Source organism: Amaranthus tricolor, chromosome 15, assembly GCF_026212465.1.
Source record: "Amaranthus tricolor cultivar Red isolate AtriRed21 chromosome 15, ASM2621246v1, whole genome shotgun sequence".
Classification (NCBI taxonomy): domain Eukaryota; kingdom Viridiplantae; phylum Streptophyta; class Magnoliopsida; order Caryophyllales; family Amaranthaceae; genus Amaranthus; species Amaranthus tricolor.
This window is the reverse complement of record NC_080061.1, coordinates 2,836,925-2,858,768: the sequence shown is the minus strand read 5'-3', so window position 1 is coordinate 2,858,768 and position 21,844 is coordinate 2,836,925. Positions and strand designations below refer to the sequence as shown.

The window sequence follows — 21,844 nt, the reverse complement described above, 5'->3', positions numbered from 1 at the left end:
CAAGGGAATTAGTCAAAGAAGTCTCAATGTATGCTTTGACGTCATCTGGACCATTTACACTTTTAGTATCCGAAATCGACTCAGGATAAAACCATCCAATTTTTATTGGAGGTTCGCAAGAATTTAGCTCCTCGTAAGCCGCACTAAACTCACGAATAAGAAAATTTTGTCAGTAATTTGGTTATTAAAACAATTAAACAACAATGCCTAACTTGTAAGATAATGAACATCACCTCATGTAGACATGGATAAGAGCTACGTTCAACATCTCTCCTCTCAAAAATTGCTCAATGTCTTTAGGATCAATAATTACAAATGGGCTCTCTACAAAGCAGAATTGTTCCGTCTGCAGGTTTAGAATGATTGGGTCCTTCTCACTTATGCGAGATGCACAAGTATGCAGCCATTTGCAATGTTGAGAGAGATCTTTTAGCTCCGCATCAGTCAAAATTGGAGTGATTGCCATCGACTTTGACTCAGTCGACACCTTTGATGAGGAACCGATCTCTGTCCTAGATCCCTTTGGTCTGCTATTTCAATTTATACAATTAAATTAGTGTAAGCATGCAATTAAAAAAATAAAAATAAATAAGGTACAAATGATTATTACCATGTTAGTGAATCGGACCCAAGCATATGGCCATGTGACGAAATTACCTAGGGCGTCTGATAGTTTCTCAAGGCTCCATTCTGGCATTGGAACCGGGAGTGAGAAATCTTCAAACCCCTTTAGAATGGTTTCCACGGTCACACTGATGTGGCCACTTGTAACAGGCATCGAATGCACTGTTTGGTCCTCTTTGGTTGGCTGGGCCACACCATATGCAACCTCAGTTAAGTCGGTATCACTAGCAATACCTAACAGAGGCAGCAAAAGAGAACAAGGAGTCGCCTCCTGAAAATTGTTAAGTTTAGTATAATAAGCATCATAATAAAATATTAAAACGCGTTGCAATTTAAATTAATAAGTTCTTATATGTTTAAAAACTATGTACCTGTACCACTAGCTCCGGAGTTGGCTCCGGATTTTGAGCAACGAAGTACATGGTCTCCGGTGTGGGGTTTTTCCCTTCAAGGGTAGTAATGGGCTGGGGTGCTACGGGAGTAATGGGCTCGGGTGTTGGCTCGACCGAAGCGTTAGGATCCCCATGTTGACTTTGCTGATCCTCGACAATCAGGTTTGCCAAGTCAACAGTGGGTGCTCCCATCTTTTGCAACACGAGTGCCACCTTGGCGAGAACGTCCTTCGCAATTTCTGCTCGGAGGGTTGCTACTTCATCAGGTGGCATCGTACGGGATTGAGTAGCAACACACTCTTTAAACCCTAATTTACAATATTAATAATAAACCATCATAATTTATAAATTGTTCAAAAAATATGTATATTCTAATAAGAAGATTGTTTTAACCCAAATAATAATAAATTTAACCATTAACAACCCTAATTAAACCTAATTCACAAACTATAAAAAAATTATGATAAATTTAAAACTTAAAAACCACAACTACATACACATAAGAAATTACTTAAAAATATAACAAAACATGAAATGTATGATAAATTTAAAACTTAAAAACAACAACTACATACACATTGATAAATTATGATAAATTTAAACCTAATTTACATAACAAAATGAAAATTATACCTTGAATTTTCGTGGGTTTTGGGTTGCGTATAACCTATACAATGAAAAAAAAATTAGTATAAAAAAACTAAGCCCTAAAACGTACACAATTAATGAAGCTTGAACAACAATGGGTTTGAGAACTAAGCTTCAAAAAATTATATCTTGAAGAAGAGCAAGAACTAAGCCCAAATTTCGTGGGTTTAAGAAGAGCAACAACAATGTACGTACAATCGGCAGTTTAAAGCAATAGATGATGAAGAAGAGCAAGAATGATGAAGAAGAATAAGAACAAAGATGATGCAGAAGAGGGATTGAAGAGAAGAAACAATCGTGCAATGGGTTCTTTGAAGAGGTTATAACGTTAAAAGGCGGGTTTTTGAAGAGGTTATATGCTGCGGGCAAAGAACAAATTGCAGCATTTGATGAATTTATTTTATTGTTATATGCTGCGGGCAAAGAATAAACCGCAGCATTTGATGATCCTAAAGCTTATATGCTGCGGGCTACTTGAAAACCGCAGCATTTGTAAATTTTTTTTTCTAATTGTTTTTCCTATTTATTGCTGCGTATATTAAAAACCGCAACAAATAATTAGCAGCAGATACGTTTTTTTCACTAGTGATTGTCCTGAATAATCTTATTTATTGTCTATTTGCTAACTTGATGTAAGACTGTAAATAATTTCTATTATTAATTATTTTTAAATAATTAAGCCCTTATATATTCAAAACAATATTTCCAAGAACTTATAAGAGATACTTAAAATTACACAGCGATCATAATAGATTTAAAAACTATCATGCTAATTAGTTAATGGTTTCAAATTATTGTTCATGATGAAATATATCAACAGACCCATTATATTTTACCATCGTGCGAAGGTGTAAGCAAGTTGATAATTAAAACTTACTATTTTGGTAGGGTTGTCATTATTTTAAGATTAAGAATATGTTTACTGTTGTCATTTAGAGGGTATAATGGTCATCGAAAATTATAATTAATTAAATCAAATAAATTAATTAAATTAATAATTAATTGGAAATATCCTAAGATTGCAAAAAGTTTCTGTTTTGGTATAAGCACAGGTTGCGGCTCGCGAATTGGCCTAGTCGCGGCTCGCGACTTTCGCACTGGTTTTTGCAATGTTCGTTTTATTCGGTTTTGTTAGTTATGCAATAACTACCTACGTTTAATATGGTTATATTAACTGAATTATTGGGATGAATTGATTTAATATCGACATTGATTCGTGAATCGATGTTGCGGTTCATGAAGTGACATATTACTTCATGAATGGTTATATGTTTTTTTATAAATATAAAAGACATGCGTAAGTTATTCTTTACATGAGATGTACATAGAATATACATGCAATTTATGATTTTTCTTTTCTTCTCTAGTACTTTACATAAAGAACTTGCAATCCTTGATTGTAAATTTCCATTTCTTCTTCCACGTAAGTTTTCTCATGTCGTTCTAAGTTCCTTGTACTAGGAATTTAGCGTAATTCTTTGTACCTCAGAACATATTTCCGATTTATATTCCCAAGCACCGTAGTAGGGAGAAAATAATGTTTCAGGAAAGAGCATCTCGCCTAGAATTAATATCAAGTTTACATACAAAATTTTTTGTTACTATATTCAATATATGGTGTTTCCAATAATAAAGTTCATTTTTAATGTACGTAAAGTAAAGGTTTGAACTTGTCATATGTTTTGCAACCTACTAACTTTATGTAACTTTATTTATATATTTAATTAACAAAGTTAAAGTGAAATTAACAACATTTACACCATTATATTCTTATATACTTTTTTGGTAGGCTTGTGTCACACATAAAGTGAAAATTATGAAAAATTAATTAATTATGTCACACCAATCGATAAAACATAAAATTGGTAGTAGTAGATATGGTTTGGTAGGCTTGTGTCATTATCTTAAGATTAAGTTTATCCCTACGTTTAAAATCAGTATTACATGGATTGAGCAGTTTAGTCAAGTCTAATTATACTTATCTAACTGCTGACATGGACAAATTTAACTTATATTCAATGTTTTAACTTCTGACTTAGCTTGATTTTTGTCCAAATTGCTGATGTCTCTTTGAATTAATTGTAAAAATCTTATTAATGTTTGATTGTGATATATAAAATAATAGTTTAGCTAGTTTAATACACGTATACAGGTGAGTGTTAAACTCATTTTATACTAGTATTTAGGATTTGCCCTTGTATTAGTTGATGTTGACCTCAAACATTATCTTGAGAATTGAGATTATTGTTATTAATATCGCAATTTTATCTTGAGATAAATTGTGTTTCTTATTATTCCGTTTGTATAGTCCTTTTGTCAATTGTTTTTGGTTGATCAAACTCTCTTTTCTAATTTTGTCTATTTAATTTTTATTTTTATTTTAGTTTTCAAAGTCACAAATTGTTGTATTATTTAATGATGAATATAAACTAAGTAAAAAAAGTAAGAACAAACAAAAATTACTAGTATTATTTTATACACCTCATGATATATTATATAATCTAATAAAATTCGAGTTAGTTTATTATTTCTATGCATAGTCACACAAGACCAGTCTTCAAACTTCAAAGTATTACAAAAACTTGTATTGATTATTTGTAGGATTAGTCTATAATCTATATGGGTAGTTATTGTTGATTCGGACAAAATGATATAAAGTCTTGTATTAATTCGTAGAAACAATCCATAACCAATATGGTCATAAATAGTTAGCCCATACGAAGTCGGAGTATTACAAAAACTTGTATTGTTTCATCAGCTAGTCTTTTGAGAGACTATTTCTCATGCCCAATCCATTAAAGTTTAATATTAATAATTTTTTTATATTTTTCTTTATGTGCCGATTCAATTAAAAATATTCTCAAAGATATATTCGATCACAAAAAATTGTGTTATTTTATAGAGTCTCCGTAATCTCAATAGAGTCAAAACCCAAAACCAAGTCATAGTTACAACCGTGTAGAGACTAGAAGGTAGAGATAAAATATCTTCAATGAATCAAATAACACCACGTCAGGCAATCCTACAAACAGTAGTACAACTGCATTAGAACACACAAAAAAACTAACAACCTTCCCAAATATCAATGAACATCCTTCCAAATAGCCAAATAGGAGTATCATTACAAGAACACAAGTAATCCTCTAGACGAACCTAATTCTGTCTAAATTACTGTAGATCTTTTCCTTTCCTTTCCTTTCCTTTCTTTAGCCATTAAGAACCTTGTCTTTCAAGAACAATTCAACTTCCAAACCAGAAAAAATCTTCCCCAAATCTTCACTTCCCTTCAGAAATTCCAAGAAAATTGTGTTACAATGTTAAAGACAATATCTTCCTCATCTCCATCCCTTCCATTACTCTTCAAATTCAACAAATCATCTGTTCCTTCTTCTTCTTCTTCTTCTTTTTCTCGTTGTCTTTCTTTCCCATTTTCATCAAAACCTTCATCCCCACCATCACCTAGAACTCTTTCTCTTTTTAGTTTCAAAAGCCCCATGAATAATCTCCTTGGAAAACTGGGTTTTGGTTCAAGATCACCTGAAACTTCCATGATTTCTTCAATTGCTCAAGGCCCAGATGATGATTTGCCTGCACCTGGGCAACAATTTGCTCAATTTGGTGCTGGGTGTTTTTGGGGTGTTGAATTGGCTTTCCAAAGAGTTCCTGGTGTTACTCGTACTGAAGTAGGGTATACTCAAGGTTTTACTGATAACCCTACTTATGAAGATATTTGTAGTGGGATGACTAATCATTCTGAAGTTGTTAGAATTCAGTATGATCCTAAAGAGTGTAGTTTTGAGACTCTTCTTGATGTTTTTTGGTCTAGGCATGATCCTACTACCCTTAATCGCCAAGTGAGTTCCTTTTTTCAAATGGGTATTTGAGTTTTCATTGAATTTTGGGGTTTTGTTTTGCATTGATAGAGTACTTTATTGAGTTTAAGTTGATGATATTGGGCATTTTGATTGTTAATAACTAATGGGTTTCAAGATTTTTGTTGATAAATGTGATTTATGTAGTGCTTCTTTAATATTTCTATATTGATGATATACTACTCTTACATTGATGTTTGGAGAGAGGGAGAGGAAGAGAATAGAAAAAGAAGAATGCTAATCCCTCCTTTGATAGGATAAGGGAGGGAAATGGAGGGATTTTGTTGAAGACTTAATTTCTCTTGAAGGGAAGAGATTTGGAAAAAAAAATGAGTAGAACACATATCTTTTGGACCATCTTTTGGGTTTTGAGTGTGGAATTGGTTGATTATGTGCTTAGCTGACGATGATGCACATTTTGATTGCTAATGGCTAGTGAATATGATATTTTTATTGGTTAATGTAATTTGTTAAGTTAGTGCTCTCTATTATGTTTGATGAATTTTGAGAATTGATTATCTTTTGCTTGAATACTACTAGATTAACTAGATTAATGTAATCATATACTTGTGGGTTTGTGTTTCTTAAATTACTCCATATTCCTAGTATTTTCTTAATGAATGTAAGGTTTAAGTTTGATGTTATCCTAGCTAACATTTTTTTTGTTTGTATGATCAACTTTATTGCTTCCTCCATCCCAAAGATATGTTCGGGTTATTAAAAATAATCGACTCGTATGAATAACAATGTGAAACATAGATTTGGGATGGAGGGAGTATTAGAAAAGGCATCTCCTTGCAAGTGAAGAAAATTTCAGATACATTCGCTACTATTAGAGTGAATAGAAGGAAGTATTTTATTACTGCTCCTTATATTGTCCACCATTTTTATTCGTTGGGGCCTGTTTTGTTATTGCATATATTCTCTAATTAAGTAGAAACTAGAAAGAATCAAAGTGAAAACTGTGTTTTATTATTGGTTTGTATTTGCCCACCATTGAACCGTTATACATTCTCTTTGCTCTCATACTAGTCAAAGGTTGACTGTTGTTTTGTGTAGGAGAGGTTTTAAAGTTTGCTTCTTTCAAGTTTCATCCTTTTTCACTGTTATATATCCTTGTCTTCCTTGTCAATTCTCCATCCTGTTAGTTGCCATAATCTTTTCTAGATTGAAATTTAAGGTCAAAAGTTTGAATTTGAGGCCATCATGTCATTGACTATATTTTTAAGGTTCGAAAAAGCCTAGCACTTTTATGTGGAAAGAGATTTCTAACGGCCTGTTTGTTAGTCTGTATTTAATGGTGAGAATAGTAATGAAAATTTAGTGTAAATTTGATGAGAAAATCTCATGACAAGTTTAGCGGTCATGCTTGTTTTACTTTTTTATGATTAAGATTTATTACCACGGGAGTGACATGGTAAATTTTATGAAATTCACACTATAATCATTCTTATTACTACCATTTAGTACAGCAACCAAACGGGCCGTAAGAGTTTTTGTGGAAGTGTTAAGAGTGGGCTGGATGAAGCTGGAAGCATATATGCAACAGAAAGTTAAGAGTGATGCAAGACATAGAACACCTTTTGTTGTCATTTCAGCACTTGGAACAAGACAAGGTTTTTTAAGACAAGATGTCTATGGATCACTCCGTATGTCACTTTGAAATTGCAACGTGGGGAGTTGACACAAAGAAAGGTGGGGACATTTCCATAAAAAGAAACGTGGCAAAGTAAAATAAACAAACTAAAAAGAAATGTGTAGCAATTTTTAACAGATAGTAGAAAGATAAAGAAGAATGGAAAAGGATGGTGTTCCTTGAGATTTTGTTTGCTGTTTTTTTAGCTCTTTTAATATGTCAATCCTGATTGAAGTATATTTCCTCTTCAGTTCCATAAATAGCATCATGACCATCATCATTTTATTTTAAAAGCGGGTGTCGAAAGGCCAGGTTTTGATTAGAAGTTTGGGTGTCAAAAGGGCATTTTAATTTGTTGGGTAAGCACTTCAACTTTCATCGGTCGACCAGGATATGGACTAATCGCTAGTTTTATCCGTTCATTAAACACGCTAGATGTTTTTCCTAAAGTTCACGACTAATGTTGGTTTGGGGCACAATTTTGTTTGAAGTATCTTAGGGTCTTTTTTGAGATTCACGTTGTATTGTGCATAATGACATGATGATTGATGAGAATCATGATATATTAGTGCTTGGTGCCTGTATTCTTCCTATTGTCTACCCTTTCGAAGTAAGCCAGGGCAGGAAAAAAGACGAGAGGTGGTGCGGGATCTTCTATTTGAATGTATTTCTCCTGTAGATCAAGATCTTCGGATTCCATCAGACCACAATTGGTTGTCTTTTTTTTGTTTTCCACCAGTTTCTTGTTTCAATGCTTATTAGTTAGCCCGTCTTTAAATGTGAGTCTTTATTCTATTTGAATGTATGAAGTTTGTTTAGATGTTTTGGGAGGGTTTCAGAAAGTATTCATGATCAATTCAAGATTTTCGGGGTGGGGTTGCAAACGAGTTTGTTCTGACTGCTGGATGACTTTTTGTATCAGGGGAATGATGTAGGGACGCAATACAGGTCAGGAATATACTTCTACACACCCGAACAAGAGAAAGATGCAATTGAAACAAGGGATCGGCGACAGAAGCTCCTGAACAGGACCATCGTGACTGAGATTCTGCCTGCTAAGAAGTTCTACAGAGCTGAAGAGTATCATCAGCAGTACCTAGCCAAGGGTGGACGCTTTGGTTTCAAACAATCCACCGAGAAAGGCTGCAATGACCCAATTCGATGCTATGGTTGATCTGATCTTTCAAGCCCACGCATTTCTTGGTCCTTATACTTGCTTAGATTACATTATGCTTATATAACGCAACGAATTTTAACGTGCTTATCTTGCTCGTTTTAGATTTCTGTTACCGAATTAGCTCACAATGTCACATCCCCTGTAATTATTCGCGTGGCTGAAAGCTTATCATCTTGTGCCCATGAACCGTATAATGTGGTGTGCCTGTAAATGTTATGTTATGATACTCTTATAAGAGCTGCTAGTGCCTAGTTTCGATTGTGTTCTTCGTAGAGGTGTGCATTCGATTGCTCAGGCGAGTTTCGGATATGATATTTTGCGTCAATATAATTTCGCTTCTTGTGTGTACGTAACTTCATGTGTGTACGTAAATATCTTGACAATCTAATTTGATCTTTATGTGCAGTTATTTTGAGTTGATTCATACTCGATTCCGATTAATCGATTACGTTTAAACAATTCACTCCTTCCTTGTGGAATGTTACTGTTCAGAGATGTAACATTATGGTAGCATGTAAAGGTGAGAATGTGGCTAAATCTGATCTTGGTCTTGATCTATATTCATTAAGAGCAAAATATAAATGACTAATCAAACAAAGCAAGCTAAACATAAATAAGACGAGCTCATAAACTAAATGTACATGGGCCAGCCAAATAGCGATAATTTCATCATGAGATCATCTCATTTAAAAATTTGTGAAAAATAAATGCCACTAAATTTAGCTAGGTGTTAATTCCATCCTATGGTCACAAGAGTATATATATACCTTCTTGAGTCGTGCAAATAGTTTAAGCGTTATATATGATAACAAATTATTTTATACATGTAGCATAAGATTTACAGTTTACCGCATATGTAAGTGCATGAGTTTCTCATATATAAAAATGAATTTTTATTATTTCATGTTAACTCGTGAATTGTGGAGACCTCGAATTACAAAGCAAACCTAATATAAAAAAAATTGGATTCTAACTGGCTTGAGTTATTTTATATTATTTTTTTACATTGTAATACTTGCTTCCATATCCAACACAAAAAAAATTCAGGTGTGAAAATTTTGGAAGATTAAGAAATGTAGGAAGACCAATCATTCTCATACAAGATAGATAAGGCCCAGGAATATCACATCCACATTCCTATAATTCAACCAAAACCAACCATTCAAAGTCCAAATATCTGTCATATACTAGGCCACATATTACCCTTTACAGATTCATCAAACACTTGCCCATACACAATCAACTTCTTACTCCCTTAGCTTCTACTAACCATAACAATGGCAACCGCTGCCCCCGCTACCGCCTCCTACATCTTTGGAACCCGCATTTCCGGGCCAAAACCCGGGCCTGGAAAATTCCATGCCCTGTTTGGCCTTGGCAAAAAGGCAGCTCCACCAAAGAAAGCTGCCCCAAAGAAGCCTGTAGTATCAGATGATGATAACCTGGTGTGGTTCCCAGGAGCGAAACGACCCGAATGGTTAGATGGGTCATTGGTTGGGGATCGTGGGTTTGACCCGTTTGGGCTTGCTAAGCCTGCTGAGTATTTGCAGTTTGACTATGATGGGCTGGACCAGAATTTAGCCAAGAATGTGGCTGGTGAGATTATTGGGGCTAGGATTGAGTCTGAAGATATTCAGCCCACACCATTTCAGCCTTATGCAGAAGTGTTTGGGATCCAAAGGTTTAGGGAGTGTGAGGTGATTCATGGTAGGTGGGCCATGTTGGCTACTCTTGGTGCTCTCTCTGTTGAAGCTCTTACTGGTGTTTCTTGGCAAGATGCTGGAAAGGTATGATCTCATCTACTAACTACTTTTTAATTTATTATGGGGAGATTCTTAGCATGTTTAATATCATAATTTTTAAAATTGTATTGCACCTTTATATAATTTGTCAATTTTTATTCTGTCTTTATCATTTATTTTGCTATATTTATATTCAAAAGCTCTTGATCTATAGAAAAAAATTATAGCAAAGTAAGTAGGAAGAAGGAGCATATAATTGAGGTGATACAAATTCATAGGTAAATAACGGTTATTTAAGAAAGTAGTAAATTATCTTTACGTGTCTACATTTTATAGGAGGGCTTTTAAGATTTTTATTTTATCTTTTTCTTATTTTATTTATTTTAATAATATGTATTTTGTCATTTTATGATTATTTATAAATAACCGTTATTGATTAGAATTTTCTTATTTAATATATACTTGTGATTGAGTTCAATTAAATTTGTTTCATTCATATTTTTTTGAGTGTGCTTTTACTATTAACAGAAGCAAACGCAGTGAAACCTAGAATTGAAGCATAATCAATAGATCTAGAATTTTTGCAAATTTTGGATAGAGTCAATATATGTCTTCGGTTTTTGTTTTTGAAGGACTATATAAAATAACTCGTTAAATATATGCATATTTTGCTTATGTGAAGTCACGTTTAATGTTTTTGATCAAAGATAAATTGAAACCTTCTGCATTATTGCTCGAATAAGATTAGGTACATCCAACCTCATAAAAATTGTTTAACTAAAAGTCATTTAATGACATTAGTGATAAAATTTGTGTTGTTTTACAGGTAGAATTGGTAGAAGGAGCGTCCTACCTAGGCCAAAAGCTACCATTCTCCCTAAGCACATTGATATGGATAGAAGTGCTACTAGTAGGATACATTGAGTTCCAAAGGAATGCCGAGCTTGACCCAGAAAAGCGGCTTTACCCAGGAGGTCAATACTTTGACCCCCTGGGCTTAGCCGCGGATCCTGAGAAAAAGCTCAACCTTCAATTGGCCGAGATCAAGCACTCTCGCCTCGCTATGGTTGCTTTCTTGGGCTTCGCCATCCAAGCCGCTGCCACCGGAAAAGGCCCTCTTAGCAATGCGGCTGAATTCTTGAGTGATCCTTCTAACAACATCTTCAAAACTTTCTCTTCTTAATTATGCACTTATGAGTAATTATATTATTATTATGTGTTTACTCTCATTTCCATTTTCTTTAATTATCCTCATTCTCATTAATTAATTTTGTTCATTCCCCAAGTGAATGAGGATGTTAGTTGTGATTTTTATTCACTTATAATATAATACATTTGTTATTATACTTATAAATAAACACAATGTACTTTTACTATCTTATGACTTATCTTTTGCATTGTTCATAGACATTAAATTTGAAGAATTAAACTTAATTAGCTACCTAATAAAATTTATATTAAGTATCGTGGGCTAGCTCAGTTGGTAATTACCTTGCATTGACACTCGAGTAGTCGAGTATTATGGGTTTGATCTTTATCTCATGTATCTCACACCTTTTTCTCCTTTCTTAACCCTATGACAGAGATATAAGGTACCGTTCTAGCTGTATTTTTAAGAAGCTATCCAAATTTATTTTTTATTGCTACCATATTTCATAATTAAACTATTGCCATACTTGTTTTTATTATGTCTTGTTGTTCATTCTCCATAAAGGAAAAAAAATTAAGACTTTTTTATGTTCATTTCTTATTTTTTCTAATTTGTGGACAAACGTTGCTTTATTATTACAAAGGTAATGCTGTATATATATATGATTTGCTAAATTTTGCAAAGAAAAAATTTCCTTATTGACAATAGAACACATAATGAATAAATCTAACTTTTCAAATTCTGTATAATTAAAAGTTATTAGCTTATTGTCATCGACATAATAAAATGTAATAGTAATATTTTGTACGTCCAACCTAAATTATATGCATAGATGAATATCATGGTAAATGTTTTATTATTGTTCTTGTTACGTACATTATAAATAATCAATTTCTTGGACCCTTGATATTCATAATTCATAATTAATAAGTACACAATAAAATAAATTGATAAGAACTATTCAACTCAATAGTGTTTATAAAAATGTCACAATATTTTCATGAATTAAATATACACTTAGGGACTTTTTTTAGCATGGAACAAAAATATACACATAAATTTGTTAATGAAAAGATCAAGAACTTGGAAATGGGAAATAAAGAACTCAGGAGCAAAAAATAACGTGGACGGCAGGATTCGAACCTGCGCGGGCAAAGCCCACATGATTTCTAGTCATGCCCGATAACCACTCCGGCACGTCCACCTTTAGTGAACCTCAACGTATACAGCGCATATATAATATAAAAAAATGCAGTTCAAAATAATGTGCAGTTTGGTTCATCAACACGTAAATTAAAGCATGGAACCTACAAAGCTACAACATAAGGAAATATCTAAAGCTGTTTATGGGCGAGCTATCCGCCAAGTTCGACCCACACAACTCAAAAAGTGGATGGAATTGAACAACATTTTTCAAAAAAAAATTAAATTTGGACGGGTAATACCCGCCCTTTAAGATAAATGGGTGGGTAGCGATGTAAAAAAAATACCTGTGGGTATACTCGCCTGCCTGCTAAGTTTAATATATTAATTATCAAATAATTAATTTATTGATCATGAAACTAATAGTTTACTATATAGTACTATTTGTCTGTTACATACCCAACTTTAGTAATTAGAGTCCTACCCACTTTAATAATTTTTTAAATTTTTTTAATTTATGTTTTTAATTTTTATATAATAAATACCTGCCTAACCACGGGCTTTTGAATATTTGAGCCCGTGGATAAATTTTTTTAGACACTACCCGGTCTATTACCCACCCAAGCCCCCGTAAACACATCTGGAAATATCTTTATGATTGACAATTAAATTGATAATTGTTTTTAGTCTTCAAAAATAAATTTTAAGATTAGCATATGCGTCACTATTTGTCAAACAAATACTTATAAGAATATGTGTCTATGTGTCTAGAGGTAATTAAAATCAATCTGAAAATTTAATATTTATTCGACTACAAAGTGAAGTTAAAATTATGTGAAATCAATATGTACACAAGATTTAAATATGAAATTTAGATCACCAATATAAAACATTTGACTTAAAAGCTGATTTAATAAACTGAAAGAACACCTATATTTGTTTCACATGAATTAAGATATGGTAAACATCCTTACAAAAAGAAAAGATACGGTAAACTAAAGCCGATCAATGTATGTATAAAGGGAAAATAATTATTGAAAAGTATAATAATGATGGTAAACATGAAAATGGCATACTAATTGTGTATATTTGGTTTGTCTATATGACATTGACATAGATATAATTTTCATTTTAATTCTTCTCTTTGTTTTATTTATTTGTATTTATTTTTTAAATAATTATATTTTTGCATTTTGTTTTTTTTTTTTTAATCTTAATATAAGCTTATTATTTGGCTATTTCTCATCCACATACTTCTTTAGTCTACTTTTTAATCTTATTATATATTATATTTCTACTGTTTATTTTTAAATTCTAATCATTAAGATGATACTCTTTTAAAATACATATTACTTATTAAATTGACATACGTGTCACTATTTTGAAGCGAAATAGACACCATCTAGAATATGTTTGTCCATAAATTGAGATATGGTGAACCAGAAACGTATCAACGCAGATTTTTTATACAGGAAAATAAATTATTGATAGCTAATAATGCTGGACGACTTGCAAAGTCACACTAATTGCACACTGCCCCGACTGTTTCTTTAATTATCGTTACGAATCGTATTTGAACTCTCTTGCGTTCTTTTCTTAATATCAACCACAAACTTCCTATGTGCGTTCATCTTATTAACATATGGCTTTTATTCACCTATTTTTTCTGTACTCCCACTATTTTGTATTTTTATATCAAAACCTAAAAATAGTAATATAAAAATTGAATCTTGTCTTCTTTGAAACTTGTAGGTACTCTCTTAATAAGATTCTAACTTCAATTATTTTTAATCTTCTCATCCTCTCAACCTATCGTAATTAAAATATCTTTAAAAAAAAACCAAAACCAAAACCCGTTTTGAAAGTTTAGACCGACATAAAGCATCCGGACTAAAACCGATTCGATAATCCAAATGAACGCCTATATTTACATCATTGAATCAAGATATCTATAATCTATAACTATTACTAAAACAAAACACGTTTACATCATTACTATTTAATATAGCTTACGTGTCACAACTTCAATAAAAACTTTTCCTCTAAACTCAATAATAATGTCATTGTTATTATGACTAATATTTATATATTTGACTTTATTACTTTTTAATTATGACTATAATATTATCCATATTGATTGATTTTATACTTTTTAGGTCACATCATTTGATGTATAAGAAAACCATATATTTTATTTTATTTTTTTTAATTTTACTTATTAAATAAATATTATTTAAGTGTATTGGATATTTTAAACTGGTTAAAAGATAATATACTTTTATTAGGATTTTTTATTTATTTATTCTATTGGTTACTTAAATGCAATGCATAATTCTAATATGATTTAGGTGGTGACTATCTTTATGCAAGTCACTTATATTTTTTATAACAAATAAATTATGTAATTTTTTTGTTTAAACTTTTATAAAATAATTTTACACAAATATTTATGTTAAATTTGATTTTGAAGTGTGTTATTAATAGTTCTAATACTTTATATAAATTAATATTTGTTTTTGTTAGCATAAATTGGTATTTTTTTTTTTATTAAAAGTACTCATAATTTTGTATGTATACTTCATGTACAAATTATTTGCCCTTTTATTTAAAATAAACAAATAGAAGTATAAATATAATTATATTAAATATATAATCAAATTCTTTGTCTTTTGTTGAGATTTATTTGTCATGAACTAAATTTTCACAATCATATACGTCCACAGTGCAAAGTATGATACAAATCAAACAATATACGTAATATATACAACTATTCAGAGTGAAATGAGATATAACTATAATGTAAAATTTATTTCTTAAAATTATAATTTTTAAAATAATACAAATATATTGGAAAATTTAATAAAACCGTGCATCACATGGGCACTTACCAGTGGTATACTAAGACCGGATCAATTTATGATTTTGTATAAAAAGGAAAAAAATTATTGATAGGTATAATAATGATAACTTGAAAATGGCATATTAATTGTATATACTAAGTTTGTCTCTATAACATTGATATTCATTTTAATTCCTCTCTTTGTTTTTATTTATATTTATTTTTTAAAATTCTTTTTTTTGTTTTACATTATTTTTTAATCTCAACTACAAACTTATTATTTAGTTATCTCTCATCCACATACGTCTTTAGTCCACTTTTTTTTAATCTTATACTTCTACTTGTTTATTTTTTTATTTTTTAATACTAACCATTAAGATGATACTTTTTAAAATATATATTACGGTTTAAATTATCATACACGTCACCATTTTAAAGTGAAAAGAAGTCATTTATAATATATTTATCCATAAATTTAGATATAGTAAACCAGAAACGTATCGACGCTGATTTTGTAAACAGGGAAATAAATTATTGATAGCTATTAATGTTGAACAACTTGCTAAGTCACACTAATTGCACACAACTCCGACCGTTTCTTTAATTTTTGTGACCATTTAAATTTAAACTCTGTCACATTCTTTTCTTAATATAACCTTAAATTTTTTATATGAGCTCATCTTACTAATTCAACTATTTTGTATATACCCCCACTATTTTGTATATCAAAACCTAAAAAATTAATATGAAAATCAAATCTTACCTCTATTGAAACTTGCAAAACCTCTTTTGATATGATTCTAAGTTCAATTGTTCATAGTCTTCTCATCCTCTCAATGTATCGTAACTAAAAGTATCTTTAAAATAAACCAAAAATCCTGTTATAGCAAGATCAAAGTAGAGAAAATGAGTACTATAGTATTTGTAAAATCACTATTCTTCTATTAGTTCCATAGGTAAAAGGTAATGACATTGTAAGAAACCTTCAACTTCCATCAGTTCTTTACCTTCAAACCTAGTTTTTCTCATCCCCATAAACAATTCACCTTGAAAATACATAGAGAAATATAGAGAAAGATAGATGCTAAATGAAAAGAGAGACAGATTTGTTTGTAAAAATGATCAAATGATGTTGTTAATGATGATGATCATGAAGATTAAGGGTTCCCTCTTAGTACCCATTTGAAGAACTGTGGAATGTCACATAAAGAATCATTTCCAGAACAATCCTAAAGAGCAGATTTCTTGTTCCTGTTTTCTTCTTTTCTGGTAAATTTCTGTTCCCTTTTGTTTGTTTTTCTCTGAATTTTAAAAAGATTGAACCGTTTTTGTCTGGGTTGTGGAAATGTCCTGATTTTTAATTTACATTCAAATTCTAATTATAATTTCCAAAATTGATAATATGTTTTTCATTTCTATTTGGCTATAATTCACTATATTGATAGATTTTGCTGTTAGTAGTTTTAGTTTTTTTTTTTTTCAATATTTTGATAAGAAAAAGATTGATGTTTTTATTCAGAAAAATTATTTGGGTTGTCATTGGGAATTAATTAATAAATCATTTTATTACTTGTGTATTTGGGTTTGATAAGAAAAAGATTAAGGTTTTTATTCAGCAAAAATTATTTGGGTTGTCATTGGGAATTAATTATTAAATCATTGTATTACTTGTGTATTTGGGTTTGATAAGAAAAAGGGTTATTGGTATTTTAGGATATTTTGGTGTATTACTTGTGTTAATATTTAATTTAGTCACATAATCATATTTTAATTTCATAATCTTGGCATTTCCAATTAACAGAATGAAGGCATTTTTCATGTTTTTGTTCCCATCTTCTTGTTATAATCTGTATGGGGAGGCTTATTGGTTGGATGGATTAGTAAAGTTGAACATTTATGTGAATGCACCCATAAAAATTGGGCTTTAACTGCCAATATGTACATGAATTAATAGTCATATAAGGGTATCTGTAACTGTACATCAGCAAAAGTGGCTGTGGCATGTGAGAAGGATTGTTCATTGTGGGAGTAATTTGATATCTACTTATCTGTTAGTGATGAACAAGTAGCTCTTAGGGGGTGATTGGCGAATGGGGATGGAAATCCGAAGCTTTGGGATTGAAAAGGTCTTATCCGTTGTTTGTTATGTTAGACGTTTAGTTGGAATTTTGAGGCTAATGTCTCGACCAGTGTCATTTCATTCGTTGATCTTCCCATGAATCGCAATTAGAAAAAAGCGAATTATGGTCGGTTTTGGGCTTTTTTTTTACAATTTTGAGTGAATCCCAAATTCCAAAGGTGAAATAGCTAGCGAATTATGTTACACTGGTCTCGACCTCTAATACTTGCCCTCTTAAGAACATTTTTTGGGGGGGCTTTGATCAAGTTTCAGTGTCTTTCCCATTCTTCTCTTTTTGTAAACAAACAAGGACTTGCAATTTGCAACTTTCTTTTCTATAAATTCTCATCCTTTTCCCACAAATCGCTCTAAACAAACATGAAAAATTGTTAGCCTTTTTCATAACTTCGCCTTAACAATTTGTTTGGATTGTGGAAATTTTAGGGGAAGGAAGGGGAATGATTTGGAAGAATATAACTCCCTTTCTTTGTGTGTCAATGTTTGAGGGGAGGAATTTTGAAAGGAATTTGAAAGGATTAAGTCCCTTAGTTTTGTTACTCATCAAATCTCTTCAAATGTTAATGGGTTCGAAGGAATATGTTATCTCTCCTCTTCTTCTCCCTTCTTTTCCCTCTCGAACAAACAAGCGAGACTTTTCCTACTATTCGCCCCCCTTCCCTTCCCTCTCCTTTCATTATGCAAAATTTTAGTATACAAACTTTTCTGTTTTGCCCATTGCCATACCTGTTTTATTGGTGTGATTTGTGATAGTTGTTATTGACCAGAATCATATGGCCCCAATTGATCCCTCCACTGAACCATCCAAGGAAGTGTATAATCATGGAATGGCTCTTGATCCTTCAAACAATAGAGTCCAATGCTGTTATTGTGGTAAACTTGTTACCGGGTTCAATCGCCTTCAGCATCACTTAGGAGGGATTCGTGGGAACATAGTTGAGTGTTCCAATGTTCCAGATGAGGTCAAGATTTTTTTTAGGGAAAGTTCGCATGCTGTGAAACTAGATCACTCGGTAAAGGAAATTGAAGAGTTGGATCACCCAAGTCCTCCTCTTAAGAGGTTTTGCACTTCTAATTCGAAAGTAAATGAAGTGAAGTTAGAACAGTCCGTAAGGTATCAAAACGGCATCCATATGGCTAGAAATAAGTTGAGGAAACCGAGTTTTTCATACAACGGAATGCTAACTTCTCAAAACGTTTATTCAGGCAAAGATGGGCAAGATCCTAACTCCATTATGGGTAAAAGAAGTATTGGTAGGTTTTTCCTTGAGAACGGGATTGACTTTTGTAGTGTTGAATCACCAAGTTTTGTAAGTATGATGAGCAATTTTCTAATTGGTGGTGAGATGAAGAGATGTATCCCTAGCATTCGTGAGCTTAAGGGTTGGATATTCGATGATGAGTTGCATGAGATAGAAAAATACGTGAAGAATATCCGACTTTCTTGGCCTCGTACTGGATGTAGCATACTTCTTGATGGGTGGACCGATCAATCTGGTAGGAGTCTCGTAAATGTTGTAGTCGATTCTCCAGAGGGTCCCATTTACCTCCGATCAGCTGATGTATCACCCTCAACTGGGGCTAATGCATTGCAGGAGTTGCTCGAAGCTGTTTTGGACGAACTGGGTGTGAAGAATGTAGTTCAGATTGTTGCTCACACTAGTTCCGATAGTTTAGAGGAAGTTAGCAAGCACATAATTGAAAAGTATAGGTCACTTTTTTGGACTGTTAGTGCTACACATTGCATATCACTTATGTTAGACAAAATTGCGATGAATGATTCCATTCGACTGACCTTGTATAAGGCAAGACGGATTACTAAATTTATTTATAGCCGCGCTGTGGTACTTAAGATGTTGAGAAAATATATTAACGGTTATGATCTGGTGAAATCCTTCAAAGTAAAGGCAGCAGTGCCGTTCTTGACATTAGAGAATTTGTTGGCGGAAAGGGATAACCTAACGCTTATGTTTAAGTCCTCGGACTGGTTGAACTCGGTTTGGGCATCAAAAGTTGAAGGTAAAATAGTTGCGAATTTGATCAACGACGATTCCTTTTGGGATGGGGTGAATTTTGCTTTGAAAGCATCCGTTCCGTTAGTGAAGGCTATATCCTTGATTAATGGGGATAGTAAACCCCATATGGGAATCTTATATGAAACGATGGATCAAGTTAAAGAGACAATCAGTGAGGAATTTAATGGAAACAGATCAAAGTATACCCCGTTTTGGAACATTATTGATGAGATATGGAACAAGATTCTTCATAGTCCCCTTCATGCTGCTGGTTACTTCCTTAACCCAAAGCTCCATTTTGCGGAAGATTTTTGTTTCGATACTGAAGTTGCTAGTGGCCTCCTGGTCACTATTGTTCGTATGGCTGGAGATAAACGTATTGAGGACTTGATATCTCAACAGCTTGATGTGTATGGTAAACGTAAAGGTGATTTCAAAATCGGGACTGATAATAACAGCCAAGGATCCCTTTCCCCAGGTTTGTGTATAAATCTTTGCTTGTTTATATAATTATATGTAATGTGTTTGGTAAACTCGAGCCAAGGGTCTCACTGCTCGCAACCTCCTATGTCTTTTGATAAGGGTATGGTCTATCGACATTCAATTTTCGTCGAACTCAGATGTGGTCCTCGCTTCTATGAGCGGGATATATTGGGTATGACGATGATGAAGTGAGTTTGATTTTTCAAGTTTCATGGAAGAAGGGATTCTAACCTCAGTTGACTCGGTTCCATGGAGCTTAAAATTTCTATGTAATTGAAAACTTTTGTGTATAGAATTTGCTAACTTGATGTGTTAAGGGAAACCGGGGAAATGGGTGTTTATGCATCTCATCTGTCATATAAAATGGTCTTTGCCTGTTACCAGGTTGTGATTGAGATTTGGGGTGTGAGTCGTAAGGAAATTGTTTCTCGCATTACTTCATTGGAATTTGATCCATGGCCAAATGACTTGGCGATGGAACGAAGATTCTCAGCATCTTGAAATTTGGAATTGTCTGCTATGTGCAATCTCAACTGTTTTTGTTTTCATTATTGCAATGCCATTAATGATCCAGTCTTGGTGGGACCCACTTTGGCTTTCACGTAGGCGGGGTTTAGAAGGGTCAAATGTACATAACCTTAGCGTTTTTTAACCAAAAACGTTTTCAATTGACTCTTAATAGCAAACATCATCTGCAACTTTTATGATCAGTTTGAGCGGTTTAATAGAATAGCCCCTTATTGGTAAGATTGCATATAGGGATCCCCTTACGATGTTTTAAGCAATAGTGTAAACGTGTACGAGTTAGTAGTTACTTACTCATACTTCGCTTGAAGTTCCAACTTTCCCGAGTTCATAACCTATAGAAATTGAATTATGAAAGGCCGAAAACACTCATTTTCGACGCCTCTTAATGTTTATGTCTTTTCTTATGGTTCGAGTAATTGTGTAGCTAACCTTTACTGATAATCTTGACCCGATTGCAGCTACTTGGTGGTTGCGTTTCGGGGAACACTGTCCCGAACTTCAAAACCTAGCCGTCAGAATCCTTAGTCAGACCTGCAACGGAGCTGAAGTTTATGGACTTAGACGGGCCATAGCCGAGCGCCTCTTATCGAGTGGGGAAAATGTCATCGAAAATAGACGACTACAGAAATTGGCGTATGTTCATTACAATCTCAAGTTAAAGCAATCCAAGAAGTTGGCAAAATTCAGCTTCATCGACGATGAGATCGACACATTAGATGACTGGATTGTAGACGAATTATATAAAACCGACACAGATGAGTCTGAACGAACGTACTGTGCACATCCAGACATGCACTCTGGCAGCACGCTAAATGCCCTTAACAAAAGCTGCCCTTCTCGTGTTGTTTTACCAACAGTAGACCCGATGTTGAAAGTCTAATGTGTCCGGTTTCACTTGTAATGTTGAATGATGTACGAAATGGTCGATTATGCGTCTTTTTCGGTCTTTTTGAGAATCCAAAATCGGAAGATTAGAGCAAATACAGTGTGTTATTGTTCTGTTTATTTTGCATAAGAAAGAAATGATGTATTGTAGTTAGATACATAGGTTGGTGGACAGACTATCTCAGTGTCGTAGATTTGTACAGTCGTAGTTCATTGTATACCGTTGTGAACTTCATCTGTCAAAAATATTTATTGTATGTTTTGAGTAATTGAATTATAATGGACTTTATAAAATTAATTTTATACGTGATATTATGCACTTTTGTTTATGTGAAGTTGTCAATAATGTAAATTATAACGACAATTTTGAACCTTGAGAGATAGTTCAACTGGTTGAACCCTAAACGTTACTCCTGATTGTTTACTTTAGGGGACTAGATACTAAGTTACAAAAAAAATTATATTACAATTTTTGACAAAGTTTTAATACTAATTAGAGAAATGAGCTAATTATCTAAGTTTGTCTTATGGTGAAACTGTCTTATATAAGATGAGTTGTTAAACTTTACCACG

The 21,844-nt window shown here is 32.8% G+C and overlaps 3 protein-coding genes and 1 non-coding gene across 5 annotated transcripts; 3 read left to right on the top strand and 1 right to left on the bottom strand.

The window, feature by feature from the left end:
- Positions 1–4,606: 4,606 nt before the first annotated feature.
- LOC130800915 (peptide methionine sulfoxide reductase A1-like) lies at positions 4,607–8,586 on the top strand. The gene is made up of 2 exons (XM_057664649.1): positions 4,607–5,518; positions 8,095–8,586. The coding sequence occupies exons 1-2, from the start codon at positions 4,979–4,981 to the stop codon at positions 8,344–8,346; spliced, it is 792 nt and encodes a 263-aa protein (XP_057520632.1). The 5' UTR covers positions 4,607–4,978; the 3' UTR covers positions 8,347–8,586.
- A 768-nt stretch (positions 8,587–9,354) lies between these two features.
- Positions 9,355–11,470, top strand: LOC130800914 (chlorophyll a-b binding protein CP29.3, chloroplastic-like). Its single transcript, XM_057664647.1, has 2 exons — positions 9,355–10,136; positions 10,918–11,470. The coding sequence occupies exons 1-2, from the start codon at positions 9,627–9,629 to the stop codon at positions 11,272–11,274; spliced, it is 867 nt and encodes a 288-aa protein (XP_057520630.1). The 5' UTR covers positions 9,355–9,626; the 3' UTR covers positions 11,275–11,470.
- An 893-nt stretch (positions 11,471–12,363) lies between these two features.
- Positions 12,364–12,445, bottom strand: TRNAS-AGA (transfer RNA serine (anticodon AGA)). The gene has a single exon. It is a non-coding gene; the product is annotated as a tRNA-Ser (tRNA).
- A 3,530-nt stretch (positions 12,446–15,975) lies between these two features.
- On the top strand, positions 15,976–21,615 carry LOC130801477 (uncharacterized). 2 transcript variants are annotated; one of them, XM_057665339.1, is made up of 3 exons: positions 15,976–16,492; positions 18,114–19,853; positions 20,845–21,615. In XM_057665339.1, exons 2-3 carry the CDS (start codon positions 18,134–18,136, stop codon positions 21,264–21,266), a joined length of 2,142 nt encoding a protein of 713 aa, XP_057521322.1. In that variant the 5' UTR covers positions 15,976–16,492; positions 18,114–18,133; the 3' UTR covers positions 21,267–21,615. The 2 variants fall into 2 exon arrangements, with proteins under 2 accessions (XP_057521322.1, XP_057521321.1); XM_057665338.1 differs by having other exon boundaries at positions 15,977–16,492; positions 18,128–19,853; positions 20,845–21,614.
- Positions 21,616–21,844: the final 229 nt, after the last annotated feature.

What these genes read in the sequence shown, in the direction of transcription:
- LOC130800915 (XM_057664649.1), top strand. Translation starts at nt 4,979, where the DNA reads ATGTTAAAGACAATATCTTCCTCATCTCCATCCCTTCCATTACTCTTC. An exon ending in CTACTACCCTTAATCGCCAA is followed by an intron (nt 5,519 to 8,094) that starts GTGAGTTCCTTT and finishes TTTTTGTATCAG; the next exon opens with GGGAATGATGTAGGGACGCA.
- LOC130800914 (XM_057664647.1), top strand. Translation starts at nt 9,627, where the DNA reads ATGGCAACCGCTGCCCCCGCTACCGCCTCCTACATCTTTGGAACCCGC. An exon ending in CTTGGCAAGATGCTGGAAAG is followed by an intron (nt 10,137 to 10,917) that starts GTATGATCTCAT and finishes GTTGTTTTACAG; the next exon opens with GTAGAATTGGTAGAAGGAGC.
- LOC130801477 (XM_057665339.1), top strand. Translation starts at nt 18,134, where the DNA reads ATGGCCCCAATTGATCCCTCCACTGAACCATCCAAGGAAGTGTATAAT. An exon ending in CCAAGGATCCCTTTCCCCAG is followed by an intron (nt 19,854 to 20,844) that starts GTTTGTGTATAA and finishes ACCCGATTGCAG; the next exon opens with CTACTTGGTGGTTGCGTTTC.